This window comes from Carcharodon carcharias, chromosome 15 (assembly GCF_017639515.1).
Source record: "Carcharodon carcharias isolate sCarCar2 chromosome 15, sCarCar2.pri, whole genome shotgun sequence".
Taxonomy (NCBI): domain Eukaryota; kingdom Metazoa; phylum Chordata; class Chondrichthyes; order Lamniformes; family Lamnidae; genus Carcharodon; species Carcharodon carcharias.
This window is the reverse complement of record NC_054481.1, coordinates 83,540,033-83,562,822: the sequence shown is the minus strand read 5'-3', so window position 1 is coordinate 83,562,822 and position 22,790 is coordinate 83,540,033. Positions and strand designations below refer to the sequence as shown.

The 22,790-nt window shown below is 47.0% G+C and overlaps 1 protein-coding gene across 1 annotated transcript; it reads left to right on the top strand.

Moving 5' to 3' along the window:
* Positions 1-784: 784 nt before the first annotated feature.
* Positions 785-22,138, top strand: LOC121288285 (complement C1q subcomponent subunit C-like). Its single transcript, XM_041206807.1, has 3 exons — positions 785-922; positions 9,428-9,612; positions 20,448-22,138. Exons 2-3 carry the CDS (start codon positions 9,444-9,446, stop codon positions 20,999-21,001), a joined length of 723 nt encoding a protein of 240 aa, XP_041062741.1. The 5' UTR covers positions 785-922; positions 9,428-9,443; the 3' UTR covers positions 21,002-22,138.
* The last annotated feature ends 652 nt before the right edge of the window (positions 22,139-22,790 follow it).

Below are 22,790 nucleotides of genomic sequence, written 5' to 3'. Positions count from 1 at the left end.
ACAAGATTCAAGACTGAGCCTCCAGTGCAGCAGAGGGTGTGCTGCATTACGGGTGGTGTTGTCTTTTGGATGAGATGTTAAATCTACCTGGATGGATGTTAAAGATCCCATAGCTCTATTTTGAAGAATAGCAGGGGTGTTATTCCCAGTGACTGGGGAACGTTTGTCCCTTAATCAGCATCAAAAAACAGATTATCTGATCATTGTCACATTGCTCTTTGTGGGATCTTGCTGTGTGCAGATTGGCTGCCATGTTCCCTACGTAACAACAGTGACTGCACTTTTAAAAAAGTACTTTACTGGCTGTAAAGGGCTTTTAAATGTCTGGTGATTGTGAAAAGTGCTATAGAAATGCAAATTTGCCTGTTCTTTATCCTTTCATTATTGCCCTGCATATTGTTCAACTGGGGCCACGATGTTTACATCAATGTATTCCAAGCTATTAACAAAACAGTTCCACAAAGTTGTGAGGCAGGACATGGCTTCTTCAGAACACTGCAAGAAATTCAACAAATGTTTCAATAACTTGTGGTAGGCTGATCATTGGGATGGCTGGTGCTTTGTGAGTTAATCCACTTTTTGTCCATACATTTTATTTCACTGTTAGAAACAATGAATGCAGTTGGGCTTGAATTTGACATGTTTTTTTCCCATCCTTAGCTTAAATTAAATAACAAATGCTTTTACAAATAATATTGGTGCCAACAATAACAAAAGTAATAAAACAGGGAACTGAAAGTTGGCATTAATGGTGTTCATACAGAGGGCTTGGCATGGACATCAGCTGTCTTGCATCACACTTCCCTCCCTCTCTCCCAGAAGCTCCATGTTAACCAAGGAAATTGAGAATTGTGCAAGTCATTGAGGCTCCGTTAAAGTCTGCTCTGAGTTTGCTCCTTCATAAGTTTCAAGAAACAAAAAGGTAAGAATTTAACCTCTTAAATAAAATCCTGCAGAAAAAACTGTTGAAATATTAATGTATTTTGTAGCATAAATAGTTTGACATGTATCATGATTGAAAACTTGGAAGAAACTTAACCCCTTCATCACTAGACAATTGTTAACTGGATCTCCTGTGAAATGGTGGCATAAAACATGAAAGTAATATTAGAGGGTTGTAGAGCAGAGAATATTTTATGGTTTATGTAAACTGCGGAATAAAGTGAAACTACTATTAAAGACATTAATGTGGTGTTGTAGACTTTAGAGAGTTAAAATATAAAAGCTGTCACATCCAGGTACAATTTTAATAGACCTATATTCTGCAAAGGGCCAGAGAGCTGACTGCAAAGATATGGGATAGTGATCTTTTATTATTACTGTCATTGCACAAGCTTCTTGCTGAAATCTGTCCCGAGCATGTACATTGATTAAGATATGGTTCACATTGTTAAAAGACAACCTAAGGGACTTGAACATGAAAAAGCGCACGATAAAACAATTAGTGACTTTACTCCCTCTAGTGATTAATAATGATATTTCTGTGCTCATGACTAAGCAGTTATATTGTACTCCACACTATTACCTGTCATCCCACTGTTAGACTGTACTTTGTGCTATTACCTGTCAAAACACTGTCAGACTATACTCCACAGTATTACCTGTCAATACACAGGCAGACTGAACTCTGCACTGTTGCCTGTCAACACAGTCAGATTGTAGTCCTCACTGTTACCTGTCAAGACAGTCAGACTGTACTCCTCACTGTTATATGTCAACACACTTTCAGACTGTTCTTCTCACAATTAGCTATCAACATACAGCAAGACTGTGCTCCTCACAGTTACCTGTCAACACACAGTCAGACTGAAGCCCTCAATGTCAGCTATTAACACACTGCCAGACTGTACTTCTCATTGATAAATGTCAACATACTGACAGACAGTGCACCTCACTGTTACTTGTCAACACTGTCACACTGTACTCATCACTGTTACCTGTCAACATACAGTCAAACTACACTTCTTATCATTACCTGTCAACACACTGTTAGACTGTAAGCTTCACTGATACCTATAAACGTACAGTAAGATTTTACTCCTCACTGTTATTTGTCAACACACAATCAGACCATACTTCTCACTGATACCTATCAACACACAGTAAGACTCTACTCATCACAGTTACCTGTTAACTCACTGTCAGACTGTGCTTCTCACTGATGAACACACTGACAGACAGTACACCTCACTGTTACCCATCAACACATTGTCAGACCGTACTCATCACTGTTACTTGTCAACATACAGCCAGACTGTACTCCTCACTGTTACCTGTCAACACACTGACAAACTATACTTCTCACTGATGCCTATCAACACATAGTAAGATTGTACTTCTCACTGTTACCTGTCAACACATTGTCAGAATGTATGCATCACTGTTACCTATCAACACACTGTGAGACTGTACTCATCACTATTACCTGTTAACACACTGTCAGACTGTACTTCTCACTGATAAATATCAACACACTGTCATACTGTATTCCTCAATGTTACCTGTCAACAGACCAACAGAATATACTCCTCACTGTTACCTATCAACACACAGACACTATGCCTCATTGTTACCTGTCAACACACAATCAGACTCTACGCTTCACTGATACCCAGTAAAACACAGTAAGACTGTACTCCACATTGTTACCTGTCAACAGACAGTCAGTCTGTCCTCCACACTGTTATCCGTCAATACACAGTTAATTAGTACTCCTCAGTGTTACATGTCGATACACAAGTACCCCTCACCATTAATTGCCAATACACAGTCAATCCTTACTGTTGCCTCTCAACACATACTGTACTCCTTACTGTTCCTGTCAACACATATCTAACTCTGCCCCTCACTCTTAGCTGTCAACAGATATTCAGTCTGTACCCCACGCTGTTAAGGGGTAACATACATTCAGGTTGCACTCCTCAATGCACCTGTCAACATAGGCTCCTCACTGATATCTGTTGATACTCAGTCAGACATTCTGCTCAGTGTTACTGTACTCCTTATTTGTCCCTGTCAGCACACTGTCTAACTCTACCCCTCACAGTTATTTTGTAGCACACAGTCAGACAGTACTCCCTACTGTTATCTGTCAAAACAGAGCCAGACTGCACTCCTCACTGTTACTTGCCAACACAAGTCAAGCTGTACTTCTCACTGATACCTATCAACACACAGTAAGACTGTACTCCTCACTGTTGCCTATCAACATACTGTCAGACTGTACTCCTCACTTAACTATCATCATACTGTCAGACTGTACTCATTCCTGTTACCTGTTAACACACTGTCAGACTATACTCACTGATAAATGTCAACATAGTCAGGCTTTTCTCCTCACTATTATCTATCCATACATTGTCAAACTGTACTTTCACTGTTAGCTGTCAACACAGTCTCGGACTGTACTCCTCACTGATACCTATCAACACAGTAACACTGTACTTCCCACTGATAACTATCAACACCTTGTTAGACTGTACTCCTCACTGTTACCTGTTAACATACTGTCACACTGTATTTCTCAGTAATAAATTTCAAGATACATTCAGACTGCAATCCTCACTATCACCTTACTGTTACCTGTCAATATACTGTCAGACTACAGTCCTCATTGTTACCTAGCAACGCACTGTGAGACTGAATGCCTCACTATTACCTGTTAGCAAGAAGTTAGACTGTATTTTTCACTGATACCCATAAAATCACAGTAAAACTGTACGCCTCATAGTTACCTAACAATACAGTGTCAGATTATATTCCTCACTGTTAAATGTCAACACATTGTCAAACTATAGTCCTCACTGTTATCTAGCAACAGACTGAGTGGAATCATCCCAGATTTTCACTAAGTGCTGTAGCAAACGGGTAAAACGACATTTTACCCGTGGCTGCAGTGGTGGATTTTCACGCTGTATCATCCCAAATGCGCCACAATAAATATGCATTCCCGGGAAACACACATTTCCATGGCGGGCGGGCTCTCATTTGCCCGCCACACTATCACCTCGCCCCTTCATCACGCCGGGCACCATATTTAAAGTGCAGTCATGCTCACACCTCTCAGTGCTTCCAGCCTACAACCGGTGCAAAAAAGACAAGGCCCTGAAAGGCAAAAAGACTGCAGCTCCCAAGTTCAATGGCACATCCCTTGAGCATTTTTTAGACACAATGGAGCCTCACCATGATGTCCTCTAGCCCTGCTCTGGCTGCAGAATGGGCAGCAACATCACTAATCCAGCTTGGGAGGTGGTGGCAGTGGTGGTCAGCACCAACGCCCTGCAAAAGAGGACAGCCACCCAGTGCCACATTAAAATGAATGGTCTCCTCCGATCTGCCAGGGTAAGTCACTCTTCTCATCACTCTCAACTCACACATGCACAAACCCATCACACATCCACAGAGATCTGACTCACTGCCAGTTCAAAGAAATTCATGGTTCACTCTCTCACACATACCTTCATTGTCCTCATCCCATCCATGCGAGCACTCATCACCCACAAACCAGGCATCTAGCCTGGCAGGCTTCCTGCTTACATTCTCTCCATCTCTATTCATGCAGGACAAGCTGGCATACAACATGAGGGAGAGGTCACAGGGTGGTGGAGGAATGCCTGAAATCAAAGGTCCTCACCGACTTTGCAAACAGAGCCATCCAGCTGGCCGGTGAGGAGCTGGACCATTCCTGTGCTGACGGTGAGGTTGGTGCTGCTCTACCAAATGAGGATCTAGCAGTACAACATCCATCAGACAACCATGCTGTGAGTGATGTGTCCTGTTTCACAGGCTACTGCCATGCACTAATTATCTCTCCTTGCTTTCGCAGGCACATCTGCCAAACAGCTGACAGAGTCCATGACCCAGGGCCTCAAATCAAGCCCCAAAGAGGAATCTGGAGGCACCCCCCCCCACCCCCCCCCTCCCCCCGGCTGAAGTACCTTCACAGCACTCACCCACACCCTCCACCAGCGCAGAGACACACACCTCGGTGGGACCTAGCTTTAGAACAGCCTCAGGATCACAATCTGGTGAACACATCGCACTGTCTAATCCACAGCAGGCGCCACCATGGAGACCATAGTCCAGAATATCAGTTCTGCACTGCTGCGCGGACTCAACTCCATCGCTGACGCCATAGTTGACCTCCAACAGTGTATACGTGAGAGGGGTGCACGGTAGCCCGATCTCACTCCAGCTACCCTTCTCCTCAAGGAGTCAGCCTGGAGCTCTCAGGAGGAGGATCAGCAGGTGCACACTCCGGATCCATCCATCCAGGTGACTCCGGGAGTGTCTGGCGCATCTGAATCCCCTCTTCCTGTAACTCCAGCAGCTCCAGCTCCACAGGGTGACGAGGGCTGCCACTGCCACACAGCAGGGCCCCAAAAGCAGGCCGGGGCCCTCCAGGTCTCGACCCTCCCGAGGATGCCCGCCAAAGTCATCAAAAACAGTGTGTCATAGTCAGCAGCTGCCTCCACCTCTGCTGTGGATGTCTGGGGAGCACCCAGATGTAGCGGCAGCGTTAGGAAAGTTAAGAAGATGTAGTTGCACAGCCTGGGCATGTGTGTCAATCACTTGTACATAATGTTCACTATTGTAAATAAACTCCTAAGAATGTCTCCCTGCCTATGGCTCCTTGTTCTGATGAGCAGTTTTTATGTCACTCAGATGTGAAGTCTTTCTGCACAAGATAAAGGCAGGTGTCTCAATCCAGGGCCTCTTCCCTATGCTTTGTGCAGCCTTCAGACTACAGTGATGGTCCAGCCTCACACTCCCTGGACACATTACTGATGCCTGTATCTCGACGGTACTTGTCATCACTATCAGAATATTGTGGGCAGGCATCACCGAGTTCCGCCATTCTCTCTGTGTGCTCGCAGCACCTTTAAGGTCAGGCTGGCCCCCATCTCTTCAGCATCTGTGACTAGTGACACTGTGCTCCTGAAGGGGTCAGGTGCTGAAGGCAAACAAAGGATCAGGTACTTCTAAAGTTTCATGGCTGCGTCTCTATTTAGTGACCCTGATCACAGAGCACAAGTGAGCTGCCCTCAGCCAGACAGGAGTCAGACATTCTCAGAGCCTATCTGAAGATCTACGAAGTGTCCTTACTGCATGTCATCGTCATCCTCCTGGAATCAAGCGACTATTAGGGTCTCCACTGCATCTCCATGACAGGAGCATTCTCACAGGGTGTATTCACACTGCTATAAGTCAGACTGGAGTCAAACATTTACAGGTGCAATCTGAGGATCCATGGGGTCTCCTCACTGCATATCATCACCCTCCACAAATCTAGCAGCTATCAGGGCCTCCCAAGCGTGACTACCTCATCTGACCAGTGCGAGGGCCCCATCCCCTCATCACTGCCTTCAAGGACCTCCTCACCCTCATCCCCATCGGCATCTTCCTCATCAGAGGAGACCTCCAGTTCCTCATCAGCGAGCTTCCTCTTCCTGTTGGAGCGCTAGGTTGTAAAGAGCGCAACAGGCAACGACAATGCATGACATCCTCTATGGACTGTATTGCAGGACTCCACCAGACCAGCCCAGGTACTGGAACCTCATTTTTAACATCCCGATGGCTTGCTCCACCAAGTCGTGAGTTGCAGCATGAGCCTCATTATAGAGTCGTTCTGCTGCAGTCTGAGGCCGCCGCATGGGTGTCATCAGCCATGAGTCCCTGAAGAGTCAACCCTGCAGCCTCTGTGGTTCCTGGAATACGTCAGGGATCTGTGACCTACTGAGAATGTAGGAGTCATGCAGAGTCCTTGGAAACCATGCGCAGACCTGCCGGATGTGTTTGTGGTGGTTGCACACCAGCTGCTCATTCAACAAATTTAATCTCTTGTGGTTGACAGAGTTGACCCTGTGTTGCGACGGAGATCTGAGTGCCACGTGAGTGCAATCAATGGCACCCTGCACTTGTGGGAAATTTGAGATCTGGGCAAATCCAATCGCTCCTACATCCTGACTCTCTTGGTTCCAGGCGAAATGCACCCTCGCGAAGATGGCATCCGTGACCTCATGGATGCATTTGTGGGTGGAGGCTTGTGAGATCCCACAGAGGTCATCTGTGGAGCCCGGAAAGGAGCCACTGGCATAGAAATTGAGCACCGTAGGCACTTTCACAGTCACTGGCAGTGGATGACCTTCATGTCTCTGTGGTGCCAAATCCTGCTGATGTGATTGACCAGTACCCTGGACATGTGCAGTCTTCAGCGACACTGGTTCTTGGTCATCTGCAGGAATGAAAGGCGGCATCTATAGACCTTGGGTCTAGCTATGTGCTGGCCAGCGAGGGCTCACTGTGGCTCTTCAGCGGCATGTGCCCAGCCAAACCTTCCTGAGAGTGTTGCTCCTCCCTCTGCGCAGCCAGGAGCTCAGTCACTGTCTCCTCCATCATCTTCGATCTCTGTACGAGGCATACAGCTAATTCACCAGGCTCCATGATCCTGATATATTCCTCCTGTAGGATGAAAGAGAAAGGCACGTGGGTTAGCATGGATGTACTAAGAACCTGTCTTGGCTCAGTCTGAAGGCCCTTAATTTATCCCAGAGAGTGCTGGCCACCACCTGGATGGCCAGAGATTAGTGCACTGCATGGCTGCCCAAAACCCCACCCAGCTCCACCCCACTCCACCTGACCAATTGGCCACAGCTTTGCCCATTGGACTGCACGCTGTGCTCTCAGCTCAGGCATTCTCCTAACCCGCGCTGCAAGGCTGCACTGTTAGTTTTAACCATGGGGGAGACTGATCCAAATAGGGATGATGACATTGAAAGGAGCTGTGAGCGCCTCCACCAGTGACTGCTCCATGGGCAACTTTAGCGAGGAGAATGTAGAGCATGCCCAGTCATCCAATTGCTCTGCAGTCCACTAAAATGCTCATTAGTTTGCAGTCTGTGCCCATGGGGTGAAAAGCTCTGGGGCACGGCACTTTCATGCCCCTGTATTGCTTGAGTGGGCAGATAAGCTAGAGGCCCGACTCCAAGCATGTCAATGTGGCTGTGTCTGAACTGTCTCAGCTGCAGAGGAATGGTCAGTTTACACAGGTTTCCCTAATGAGTGGCCGTTTCCCTCACCCACCTCCCGTCCCCTCCACACCTGCTTGTGCTCTACCTTCAACAGCAGACAGCCTTTGTACCCCCGAAAATGTGCCTCAACCTTGAAGTCCAACAAGCAACCCTGGCGCTCCACAACGTTCCTGTGCACTCACCTCCGACTTCCCCTCAAAATGTAGACAGCCAAGTGAATGCCTTTTATATGCTGTCAATCAGACTGTCTGTCAGATTGGCTGTGAGACTGTCAGGCTGTCAATCAGATTGGCTGTGAGACTGCCGAACTGTCTATCAGCCCGGCTGTGAGACTGTCAGGCTGTCAATCAGAGTGGCTGTGAGGCTGTCAATTGGACTGGCTGTGCGACAGTCAGGCTCTTAATCGGACTGGCTGTGAAACTGTCGGACTGTCAACTGGTCTGACTGTGAGACTGCCGGGCTGTCAATTGGACTGGCTGTGAGACTGTCGGGCTGTCTATCGGGCTGTGAGACTATCAATCAGACTGGCTGTGCGGCTGTCAGTCGGACTGGCTATGACACTGTTAGGATGTTAATCAGACTGACTGTGAGGCTGTCAGGCAGTCAATCAGACTGGCTGTGAGACTGTCAGTTGAACTGACTGTAAGACTGTCAGATTGTCAATGAAACTGGCTGTGCGACTGCCAGTCTCTCAATCGGACGGGCTGTGAGACTGTCGGGCTTTCAATTGGACTGGCTGTGAGACTGTCAGGCTGTCAATCAGACTGGCTGTGAGACTGTCAGGCTGGCAATTGGATTGGCTGTGAGACTGTCAGACTGTCAATCTGACTGGTTGTGAGACCGTCGGGCTGTCAATCGGACTGGCTGTGAGACTGTCGGGCTGTCAATCGGAATGGCTGTGAGACTGTCGGGCTGTCAATCGGAATGGCTGTGAGACTGTCAGGCTGTCAATTGGACTGGCTGTGAGACTGTCGGACTGTCAATTGGCCTGGCTGTGAGACTGTCAGTCGGACTGGCTGTGAGGCTGATGGGCAGGAGACATTTAAAATGTGTCTATTATTAATATCAGTTGAATTTCAGGACCCATGTCTACGGCCCTCAGTTTGGGAATCTCTACCAAGAGCTGACTTCAGTTAAATCTGCACCAAGAGCACAGTCACATACTAACCAGCAGATGGAGCAACACGCAGACAAATGAGGAAGGGAATTTCAGTTGTAAATTGCTGTCCTTTTATGCCAAGCAGCTGATAACAAAAGATTTAATCCTTTAAAATGAGACATTTTTATTCAATGTAATGCTGCCTGATGCCTTTTATTAAAATTGTGCAGCGTAAGTTTCTTTGAGCTACATTCAGATCTCCATCTTTTTTGGCCTGTTCTGTCTACACCTATTTCAGATTTTACAGACACACCATGGATGTCAATCATATTTCTCTACTGCTACTCTTGTCGATGCTGAGTTCATTGATTCAAGGTTTCGAAACAAATTCTGGCATCCCTGGGGTACCAGGTTGTCACGGAATACCAGGAAAATCCGGCAAAGATGGCAGAGGTGGCATGAAAGGAGCAAAAGGAGAACCAGGTAATCATGAAGAACCACAATAAATCACGTCCATGTAGTGCTCACATTATAGATTGAAACATCAAGTTGATTGTTCTAACATATACAACAGAATCTTATAACTTGTGCAGAGAGAACCAGGGAGATGGGCTTTTATACAGCAAGCTATTGAGGTTTCCAGTGCTGAAGGAGACCATTTGGCCCTTTACATCTGTGCTAGCACTTTGTGAGTACAACTGAAAATTAGTCCCACACCTCAATATTAGCTCTGTACCTTCCCATTTCCAATATTTATTGATGTTTTTCAGTTTAAAGTTTCAATATGCCCCAAATATCCTCAAATCCTAGGTAGAGTTCCAGAGTAAAGAGGGTGGTATGGGATTGGTAGGATTCATCAGGTTGGTGAAATCCTGAATTCTGGATCTTTGGCTACAGAGCTCACTCTGGGATTGGCATTAAGATGGGGACAGTCTGGGGGGTTAACACCACTCATCAGAATCCTCACTGCTACCACCTCCTTTGCTCAGGGTGATCTGAATCCTGGCAGGGTGTTGCCATCCAGGCCAACGGTATGGGTAGGCTCCATGGACGTGTCTAGGCCCAGCCTTGACCTGCGACCTGGGAAGTTGAAGGCTGCCGCAATGAAACTGCTCACTTATAAATGTACCAGCTTCTCATGTCATCAGCTGTTCCAGCTGGTTGCAGGCTCTCCCCGATTGACTTTTCAAGCTGCCTCATTCTCTGCCCTCACCCTCACTGCCACACCCTCACATCTCGCCCGGCCTGAGAGATGTCTATGCTGACTCTTGTATTTGCTAAGGTGATTAAATGACATTCCCCTGTCCTGTCCAGATACTGATATCAAGATTTTTAAAATTTTTTTTCATTCTTAGAATGTGAGTGACATTGGCAAGGTCAGCATTTATTGCTCATCCCTAACTGCCCTTGAGCAGGTGATGGTGTGTTACATAGCTGAGTGGCTTGCTGGACCATTCCAGAGGGCAGTTAAGAGTCAACCACATTACTGTGGGTCTGGAGTCACATGTAGGCCAGACCAGTTAAGGACGACAGATTTCCTTCCCAAAAGGACATGAGTGAACCAGATGAGTTTTTACAGCAATTCAGTCATTTCATGAGACCAGCTTTTTAATTCCACATTTATTAACTAATTGAATTTGTTGCCATGGTGGAATTTGAACTCATGGGCAGAATTTTCCCATTGGCATGCGGGGGATGGGCCCCACATGTTTGCGCATAAAATGACACATGGTGATGTCAGGCGAGTGCCCCGACGTCACCGCACGCCATCGCGATATTTTGCTGGGTGGGCGCGCAATAATATCCACTGTGCACCCAGCATTAATTAACGGGCCACTTAAGGCCCTTGATTCACCAATCAACGCCGATTTTATGGTGCTCGTGCGATCTTCAGGTCGGCGCACAGGCACAACGGGCAGGCAAGTAGGACACATTTGTATAAACCTCATCCACGGGCGGGATAAGAGGACTCAGTAGGGTCAGGTGCCGGGGTTCTTCAGTGCTCCGGCTCGGCTGGATGATTGGCTGCTGGGTGACAAGGGCTATCCCCTCAGATGGTGGCTCATGACGCCTCTCTGCCATCCAATAACAGAAGATGAGCAGCGGTACAAGAGGAGCCTCCATAAGGGCTGTGGTGGAGAGAGCCATTGGTCTTCTCAAGATGCGCTTCCGATGCCTAGACCGCGCAGGGGGCGCACTGCAATACCACCCCAGATTGTGTATCACTGATAGTGGTTGCATGCTGCGCTCTCCACAATCTTGCGCTGGAAAGGGGGGACACTGTAGACGATGAAGACATCGATGCAGTGGCTGCGGCTGCACATGATGAGTCCAGCAGTGAGTTGGAGGATTAGCAGGCACAGAGAAATGCTGAGGGGGTAGAAACTGACCCAGGGAGGCAAGGACACCTGGGAGGCTTTAACCCAACAAACCCAAGCACAACACAGATGTATCTACAGGACAAGCCTGGGCTGTAGGCTCCATTCTCGATACCTAAGTGCCAACCTTTCCAGGTTAGGAACAGTAACTAAGGGCCTTGTTAATAAAGCTGAATGTCCCACAAAGCACTCCTAACATTTTTGGAAACCATACACATGCAGAAAAAAAGAGGCACCCTCAGCCATAGTGATACGTCTGAATTTAATATCATAGGCAAAGAAACTTAATGAAACGAAATGGCAAGGGTGTTCAAAATCAAAAGAAATTATAAACACAAAAGCACCAGTGATAAATCCGTGGTGTGCCTAAGGTGCCTTATGTGTACGTGTCCTGGTGCTATGTATCGGTGCTGCCCCCGTCGCTGGGAGTGGCTTGTGAGACAGCCTGCTGACTCTGCTGTCCTGTTGGCCTCGATGACCTTGGCAGTCGTTCTCTGGCCCATGGAGCCTGTACTGGCTCCGCCTGGGAGAGATCTGCCAGTTCCACAGCTGGCATCTCCCCAGCTGTCGCAGCCTTATTGGATGCTATGGTCACTGGGAGAGGGACAGAGGAGTTGCCGCCCTCATCCAGAGCACCCTGAGAGGTGCCCACAGAGATGACAGGCAGCTGCTGCACCGACATGAGGTCGCTTCGGACCTCCCTGCTCAGCATGGTTGAATGGGCACCGAGCAGGGAAACTTGGTGCCCAGACCATCTCACACACTGGCAGTGACCAGCTGAGGTCAACGCCGATGAGAGGGTTTGCTGGTCACAGCACATGCCCAGGAAGCCCTGGCGGGTCTCCTGGAGGAGCCTGTCCACAAGAGTTGCCACTTTCTCCATAGAGGACGCTTGGCGCTCAGACATGTGGCTTATTGCTTCGGTAAGCGTTGGCGTAGACTCTCCCCCATGGAGACTAAGCCAAGTATAGCCTCATGTTTTACCCCGAGATGCTCCCACACACCCGGCCGTGTTTCCTGCAGCTGCTGCATCACGGACGACTCCAGAGGCACATCATCAGGCATCGACTAAGCTCCTCCGACTGCTGGCACCATGGGCACTCTCTGTCTCTGCCAGCTCCTGCAGCGACTGTGAAGAGCCCTCACCATTGTGCCCCAGGATACTAGCCGAAGTTTGAGTTCCTATCGAGCTGCTAGTTTCTGTGCTGGTGCCTGCCTGGCAGAGACGGTGTGATGCTGGTGAGGCTTCAGGCCCCTCAGGTGTGAGACGGGGCCTCTGCTGCTCCTCCTCCCGGCCCTGCTCCGCTGATGCTGAAAGGAAGAATAAGGACAGTGGATCAGTTAACATGGAGACAATGTCAATGTGCATCCCTGTCCCCTGGATCATTATCCTTCCATAAGCAATGGTGAAGCCATGTTGCAAAATTTAATTACCTAACATTCAGCACTGCCATGGCTTTTGGGAGGACAAAGCTGACCTTACTATTGGGCATAAATACCTGGCCGTGGCACCCCAGTCTCACCTACACCGATGGACCTGGGCACATGGCGCCTCTCCAAAACTAGGGCCTCCTGCTCGAACTGATTAAGAATGGCGATCTGTACCTGGCCGCTGCCAGTCCTCACACACTCTGCTGTGTAATGACCATTCTTCTCCTGAAAATGAGAGATGAGCATTGATTAATGAAAATTGAACATGGACTCACTTCGCGGACAGCCCACCCCTACCAGAGTGGGACACATCAGGGCTCCAGTGCCTCCTCACCCCACCGCTGCCGAGCACTCACACAAAGATGCTAGGCCTGTTCCCCACCCACCGCACCTGCCCCCAACCCTTGGACACATGCTGTCTACATCACATTAGGCACCACGCGGTATATCCTCCCATTGCAAGGAGGCACAAGCATGTGGACCGCAGAGGGCAGCAGATGGTTTGTTGCCACGCCACCTTGAAGCTCCCCTCCCAGCATGTCATCACCCTGACTAGGACATGTCCTGTAGTTCAAACACAGCACCTAGGAGCAGCTCCTCCAGTTGCCCCCAACCAGTCATGTGGGACTCAGTGTAGCACATGCTGCAGGGGCAAAACACATCTCTTCATCACCCTCTCAGATTGACCTCAGCATGGGCAATACCTGCTGGCCCACCCATCAAAGGACACATGCTGTCAATGATTCAATGTAGTCACTACACTCAGACTTTTGGGGATGGGCAGCAAAGGGGTAAGCCGACCTGTGGTTTAAATGCCCAATGCCAACATGATACTCACCCTGCCAGAGCGCAACAGTTCACTAAAGTGCTGGTAGCACTGGATCCAGGGGCACTGCACCACGTCGCGGGAGCTCACCACCTCCGCAACCTCCTCCCAGGCACATTTCATCATATGGGGGTGCCTCCTCCTCTTGTCCTGGGGAACCATCACCTCCCGTCCTGCTGCCACCTCCTCGAGGAGAGCAGCAAGGCCGTCATCCGAAAAACAAGGGCACAATGGCCCCCCGCCCTATCCTCCGGCCTGGCCTGCCCCGATGGCCTACCCTCCGGAATTTGCAGTAACTTCACTGCCTCTCTGCAGAGCCCTTCTCCTAGCCATTATGAGCAGCCTTTCCGAGGCTGCCAGGCCTGCTTTATACAAGCCACCAGGTCACCATTGGACCCGGTGGCCTCAGCGCGCCCACCGTAACCGCCCGCCCACTCCCGCTATGCACGGCAGTTGTGAGGTATGCTGGGTGGGCCTTAATTGGCCCGCCCGCGTAAGATGGCGGCACAGACCCGATCGCGAATGGCGATTGAGTCTACGCCTGCCCGCGCCTGCTCCCACTCCGCCCCCTCCCACCAACGAGAAAATTCAACCCCTTGTCTCTGAAGTATTTGTGCATGGACTACGAGTCAAATATGGGGGAAGCGGTGGGGTCGTGGTATTGTCACTGGGCTGGTAAGCCAGAGACAAAGGATAATGCTCTGGGAACCTGGATTCGAATTCCACCATTTGAATTCAATGTGAATTCAATAAAAATCTGGGGTTAAAAGTCTAATGATGACCCCAAAACCATTGTCGATTGTTGTAAAAACCCATCTGTTTCACTAGTGACCTTTAGGGAAGGAAAGCTATCTGATCTGACCTACATGTGATTCCAAATCCACTGAAAATGCCCTCTAAATGGCCTAGCAAGGCACTCAAACTGCTAAAAAGGCCAATAAAAAGGAATGAAACTGGACAAACCATCCAGCAACAACGTAGGAACCAGAAATGACAACGGCAATCGCAGTCCTGTCAACCCTGCAAAGTCCTCCTTACTAAGATCTGGGGGCTTGTGCCAAAAACTGGGAGAGCTTTCTCACAGACTCGTCAAGCAACAGCCTGACATAGTCATCCTCACTGAATCATACCTTACAGATAATGTCCCAGACCCCACCATCATCACCATCCCTGGATATGCCCTGTCCCATGGGCAAGAAGGACCCAGCAGAGATGGCGGCACAATGAGATACAGTCAGGAGGGAGTTGCCCTCAGAATCCTCAACATTGACTCTGGACCCCATGAAGTCTTATGGCATCAGGTCAAAGAAAGGTGAGGAAACTTCCTGCAAATACCACGTACAGCCATCCCTCAGCTGATGAGTCAGTGCTCCTCCATGTTGAACACCATTTGGAAGGCACGGAATGTACTCTGGGTGGGGGATTTCAATGTCCATCACCAAGAGTGGCTCGGCAGCACCACTGCTGGCTGAGTCCTAAAGGACATAACTACTAGACTGAGTCTGTGACAGGTGGTAAGGGAACCAACAAGAGGGAAAAAGCTGCTCTATCTCATCCTCACTAACCTGCCTGCCCCAGATGTATCTGTCATGACAATATCGATAGGAGAGACTGCGGCACAGTCTGTGTGGAGACGAAGTCCCACCTTCACACTGAGGATTCCCTCCATCATGCTGTGTGGCACTAGCACTGTGCTAAATGGTTTCAAACAGATCTGGCAACTCAAGACTGGGAAACCATAAGGCACTCTGGGCCATCAGCAGCAGAAGAGCTGGACTCAACCACAATTGTAACCTAATTGCCCAGCATATCCCCCACTCTACTATTACCTTCAAGTCAGGGGATCAACCCTGGTTCAATGAAGAGTGCAGAAAGGCATTCCAGGAGCAGCACCAGGCATACCTAAAAATGAGGTGTCAACCTGGTGAAACTACAACACAGGACTACTTGCATAAGGAGCAGGTGATAGACAGAGCTAAATGATCACACAACCAATGGATCTAAGCTCTGCAGTCCTGCCACATTCAGTCATGAATGGTGGTGGGCAATTACACCAATATCCCCATCCTCAATGATGGAGGAACCCAATATGTCAGTGCAAAAGATAAGGCTGAAGCATTCGCAACAATCTTCAGCCAGAAGTGCCAAGTGGATAATCCATCTCAGCATCCTCCAGAGGTCTCCAGCATCACAGATGCCAGTCTTCAGCTAATTCGATTGACTCCACGTGATATAAAGAAACAGCTGAAGGCACTGGATAGTGCAAAATTTATGGGACCTGACAATATTCCAGCAATAGTACCGAAGAGTTGTGCTCCAGAACTTGCCGCGGCCCTAGTCAAGCTGTTCCAGCACAGCTACAACATTGGCATCCGCCCGGCCATGTGGAAAATTGCCCAGGAATGTCCTGTACACAAAAAGCAGGACAAATCCAACCCGGCCAATTACCGCCCCATCAGTCTACTCTAGATCATCAATAAAGTAATGTAAAGGGTCATCAACAGTGCTATCAAATGGAACTTGCTTAGCAATAACCTGCTAATTGACACTCATTTTAGGTTTCACCAGGGCCACTCAGCTTCTGACCTTATTACAGCTTTGGTTCAAACGTGAACAAAAGAGCTGAACTCCTGAGGTGAGGGAAGAGTGACTGCCCTTGACATCAAGGCCGTATTTGACTGAATGTGGCATCAAGAAACCCTAGAAAAACTGGAGTCAATGGGAATCGGGGGAAAACTCTCCACTGGTTGGAATCATACCTAGCACAAAGGAAGATGGTTGCGGCTGTTGGAGGTCTGTCACCTCAGCTCCAAGACATCACTGCAGGAGTTCCTCAGGGTAGTGTCTTCGGCACAAGCATCTTCAGCAGCTTCATCAATGACCTTCCTTCCATCATACGGTCAGAAGTGGGGATGTTCGCTGATGATTGCACAATGTTCAGCACCATTCACGACTCCTCAGACACTGAAGCAATCCATGTCCAAATGTAGCACGAACTGGACAATATCCAGGCTTGGGCAGCTTGTATCTACATGCAGCAAGGCTTGGTCAAAGTTCAGGTTCACACTAGTGCCAGGCAATGACCATCTCCAACAAAGGAGAATTCCTTTGAAGTTCAATGGCATTACCATCACTGAATCCCAACTATCAACAACCTGGGGGTTGTCATTGACCAGAAACTGAACTGGACTAAAAATACCATGGCTACAAGAGCAGGTCAGAGGCTAGGAATTGTGCGATCAATAACTCACCTCCTGACTCCCCAAAGCCTGTTCACCATCTAAAAGGCACAAGTCAGGAATGTGATGGAACACTCCCCACTTGCCTGGATGAGTGCAGCTCCCACAACACTCAAGAAGCTTGACACCATCCAGGAAAAAGCTGCCTGGTTATTTGACATAAAAACAAAAAAACTGCGGATGCTGGAAATCTAAAACAAAAACAGAATTACCTGGAAAAACTCAGCAGGTCTGGCAGCATCGGCGGAGAAGAAAAGAGTTGACGTTTCGAGTCCTCATGACCCTTCGACAGAACATGAGGACTCGAAATGTCAACTCTTTTCTTCTCCGCCGATGCTGCCAGACCTGCTGAGTTTTTCCAGGTAATTCTGGTTGATTGACACCCCATCCACAAACATTCACTCTCTCCATGCACAGGAGCAGCAGTGTGTACCATCTACAAGACGCACTGCAGGAATTCAGCAAGGCTCCTTAGACAGCACCTTCCAAACCTGCGATCACTGCCATCTAGAAGGACAAGGGCAGCAGATAGATGGGAACACCAGCACCTGGAAGTTCCCCTCCAAGCAACTCACCATCCTGACTTGTAACTATATCGCCGTTCCTTCACTGTCGCTGAGTCAAAATCCTGGAACTCCCTTCCTAACATCAATGTGGGTATATCTATATCACATGGACTGCAGCGGTTCAAAAAGGCAGCTCACCACACCTTCTCAAGGGCAATTTGAATGGGCAATAAATGCTGGCCCAGCCAGTGATGCTGACATCCCGTGAATGAACAAAAAAGAATTACCAGTGTGCTCCTGCACACACACCTATCCCCCTAGCGCACCATGGCAGTTCACCTGGCAGATTATCATTAATAACCAAACTGATCCACTCATATTCCTTGCTTTTGAGATTGTGAGCTTCTGTCCTGGTGGATTGTGACCTGCTGTCTTTATCCAGTATGACCTACATGTGATTTCAGGTCCACATCAATGTAGTTGAATCTTAATTTTCCACCAAATTAGCCTAGCAAACTAGTCAGTTAAGAATGATAGGCAATAAATGCACGCCTTGCCAAAGATATCCACATCCCACCAATTATAAAATGACCTCAACCGAGGTAGGAACACAGGTCGTTGCCAGATATTGAATATGCTGCCATTCTGGTGGTGGAACAACATGGAGAAATTTTGTTCCCCAAGTCTCTGCAACACTTACACAATCACTCATTCCAAACTGTAACAAGCCGCTGCTTAATGGAACCTCTCTCCTTACACACAACCTTAATGCTGTAATTCAAAGAACAACAAAAAGAAAAGTACAGCACAGGAACAGGCCCTTCGGCCCTCCAAGCCTGTGCCAATCATATTGCCCATCAACTAAAACATTTTGCACTTCTGGGGTCTGTATCCCTCTATTCCCATCCTATTCATGTATTTGTCAAGCTGCCTCTTAAACACCACTATCGTACCTGCTTCCACCACCTCCTCTGGCAGCAAATTCCAGACACTCACTACCCTCTGCGTAAAAAACTTGTCCTGCACATCTCCTCTGTAGTTTTCTCCATTCACCTTAAATCTATGTCCCCTAGTAATTGACTCTTCCACCCTGGGAAAAAGCTTCTGACTATCTACTCTGTCCATGCCACTCATAATTTTGTAAACTTCTATCAAGTCGCCCCTCAATCTCCGTCACTCTAGTGAGAAAAATCCAAGTTTCTCCAACCTCTCCTCAGAGCTAATAACCTCCAGATCAGCATCCTGGTAAACCTCCTCTATAGCCTCTCCAATGCCTCCATATCCTTCTGGTAATGTGGTGACCAGAATTGCATGCAATATTCCAAGTGTGGCCTAACCAAGGTTATATACAGCTGCAGCATGACTTCCCAGCATTTATATTCAATACCCCTGCCAATGAAGGCAAGCATGCCATATGCCTTCCAGACTATCTTATCCACTTGCATTGCCACTTTGAGTGACCTGTGGACCTGTACACCGAGATCCCTCTGCCCGTCAATGCACTTAAGGGTTCTGCCATTTACTGTATAATTCCTGCCCGTATTAGACCTTACAAAATGCATTACCTCGCATTTGTCCGGATTAAACTCCATCTGCCATTTCTCCGCCCAAGTCTCCAACTGATCTATATCCCGTTGTATCCTTTGACAATCCTCTATCTACAACTCTTCCAACCTTAGTGTCATCTGCAAACTTACTAATTAGCCCAGTTACATTTTCCTCCAAATCATTTATGTATACTACAAACAACAAAGGACCCAGCACTGATCCCTGCGGAACTCCACTAGTCACAGCTCTCCATTCAGAAAAGCACCTTTCCACTGCTACCCTTTGTCTTCTATGACCAAGCCAATTCTGTATCCATCTTACCAGCTCACCTCTGATCCCGTGCGACTTTACCTTCTGTACCATTCTGCCATGAGGGACCTTGTCAAAGGCCTTATTGAAATCCATGTGTATCCACTGCCCTTCCATCGTCGATCATCTTTGTCACTTCCTCGAAAAACTCGATCAAGTTAGTGAGACACGACCTCCCCTTCACAAAACCGTGCTGCCTCTCACTAATACGCCCATTTGCTTTCAAGTGGTAGTAAAACCTGTCACAAAGAATCTTCTCCAATTCCTCGGTACGCTAATCCCAACATTGCTGTTGACGATCCCCTAGGAATAAACATTACAAACACCTATCAGATAATTCTACTTCTATAAGTATATAGTCAAGTGTATAGGTACACATTAAAAAATTCCTACAATTCTATAATGTCTATCAAATTAACATAATGACCTAACCACAACCATGAAGCTCACAATCTCAAAAGTTTACAAGTTGCAGCGATGTCTCACAATAACCAGTGAGGATTACAAGAATGGAGATTGAACTGTTTATAAGTGGGATCCCTGGAAAAGTGAGTTAGTTCAGGAGCCAGTAAGTTCACCAGCTTCTTCTCTGCCAGCTGGTTGGCAGGTCTCTGTGTATTTGTTGACAGGTATTTCTATAATAAACACATGAACCTGAATTTTCCAGTCTGACAGGAATGTTACTAGTCCTGAAGGTATGCCCCTGAACCCCAGACAAATTCTTGGCTCTGAATCATTTGCATTGTTTTAAAAAAGCTCCCACTTTCCTGTTCTATCCCCTCTTTCCCTTTCCTTCCTCTCTCAGCTTTTCCCATATTTTACATGGGGTCACCATAAGGCTGGTTGATTACCTCTAACGAGAATCATTTTTTTTGGATTTGTTGGGTGGTATTACAGCCAGCTGCCCTTCCTACCACTAACCCTCCCAGTTTATCCAGGTTGGTAATTGGCAGTGATACACACCGGCTTGCCTGTGCCACTTTGATTTAAATAACAGTTCATCACATTGCAGAAGCATCTCAAAGTTTGTCACGCGATGAGTTTGGTTTTTTATTCAGAGTTAATTTATGCTTTTTGACAGGGGTCCCCGGCTTATTTCTCTCTCGGGGTGAAGATGGTGAGAAGGGGGATCCAGGACTCACAGGCCCAACTGGAAAAAGAGGGCGCAGGGGGCCCCCAGGGGAAATGGGAGATCCAGGCAACCCTGGAGTCAAAGGTGAAAAGGGGCCATCAGGAGACCACAAGAGCACGTTGAAATCTGCTTTTTCTGCAAAGAGAGGAGGGCACCAGTACCCACCACGGGACACCCCGATCAGGTTTAGTAAAATCATATCCAATGACCAAAACCACTATGACAGCAATACAGGTGTGTTCACCTGTAACATCACTGGCTTTTATTACTTTGTATACCATGCAACATCAGATAATAACTTATGCATCAACCTCAACATGAATGAAATAAAGAAAGCTGGCTTCTGCAATCATGGCACTTTTGATCAGGTCAGTTCTGGAGGGATTGTGCTCCACTTGCAGGTAAATGATAAGATTTGGCTCGAACCAACAGATTACAATGCCATGATGGGGAAAGAAGATCATGACAGTGTCTTCAGTGGATTTCTTCTCTTTCCAGATTAAGAATTCAAAGAACAAAGTTTTTGACTAAATGTTCTACTGAAAATTATTAAAAAAGTCTTTATTATGAGTCTAATATTTGCCTATTAAAACTGAGACTAATAATATCAGCTTCCTTCTCACATTCATGATACATATTATCTGTTGCCAATTTATGAGTTGTCACCTGTTTGAATGCTCACAAGTAATAATGCTAGTGCTGCAATGATTTCATCTTTCTCTCATTGAGGAGCTGTATCCCTGGCCAATATGACTGTTGAGCTTAGTGCTGAAAGATAACAGGAAGAATTGGGTTTTCTAACTGTCTAACAATTGGCCTGTTCCCAGACCTTGGGTCCTACTGAGATGGCTGCTTGTTGGTATTGCTTTCATTCTGTTAGCTTAGCCTGCAAGCTATATAAACCCACCCATTTCATAAACACTGATTACCCATGAGGCACTGTAATCTCTGATTTATAAATTCTTTGCTAGACAGTTAGAAAACCCAATTGCTTCTGCTATTTTTCAGCACTAAACTTGACAGTCATATTCACAAAACACCTTGACATTCACACATTGATCAATGAATGTATGCTGCCTCCTCAGAATGACACACCATTAGCTCAGACTGGAGGTTTCCTTGTGGATTCTATCAGAGGCAGTTTATTTCAAATCTTATAGTCTTAGTCAATTCTAAAACTTCGTTCAATGAGTGTACTAACTTCAACATACAAATATTGGGACATATTGTAAAATGTATAAATTGATGAGCTGTTAACTAATACTGACTTAGAAATCTCAGCAGAGGCTCCAAGGAATCTGTAAACTGGCCTGAAAAATCTGGTCTCCACATTGAGGAGTTTTCCCTGGGTTTACAGTGATTCTCACTCTGCTACATAGAATAGAATAGAATCACATGGCATAGAAAGAGGCCACTCTGTTGTGTCAGTGTGGCTGGAAAACAAGTCATCCAGCCTAATCCCACTTTCTAGCATTTGGCCTGTAGCCCGAATTTCTCACATATTGTGAAAAACAGAAGATAAATAGTTAATTGTTGACTGTTATATTTCCAATGCTTATAACAATCACCTGCATTTAAAATTTAAATGGACTTGCAAACAAATTATTAGAAAAAATATTCAATAAATGTGTTTCACATTGTGTCTTTTCTTCATTGTCAGATAATTCTGTTTCTGGCTGATACGCACTTCAGTTACACCAAATTAAAGTAAAATTAAGTCATGAAAGTAGCCCAAAGTACCTTCAGACTGACATCCACATGGGACTAACTGGATTCTTAAAATGTGGAACAGTATTGATATGAGAATTATATGTCAATTATATTCCAATGATATGTGAGTGATCCAAGATTAACTGGAGCCTGATCATGTGTCAAAAGATCAACATTGGTTTCATACTCTCAGGCCTCATTTTATCTTTTCTGAAATAAGTGTTCAATAATTAGTAAGTATATCAGAATAGTAATTTCTCACACTATAGTCTGGAGTAAGTAGTGGGGAGTCCAGTTCCACAAAGTACTGACTCTATGGAGAACGAAACTTGGGAATTTTCTGAGAGCTAATTTCGTAGGGCAAGGGAGGAGGTGCTATTCTGCAACCTTAAAATAAACAAGGAATGGTCTGAGAAAGGAACCTTTCTCCTCCTGAAATCTTGTGGCTATCAGTACGGCACGGGCACATTTTCCATGTCATGCTTCTTCGTTGACATCCTCATGTGAAATCTGGCCTTCATCTCCCTCATCAAGTACCTGCCCTTCCTGCTCTTCATAGTCCGAGGAGCCCTCAGCCTCATC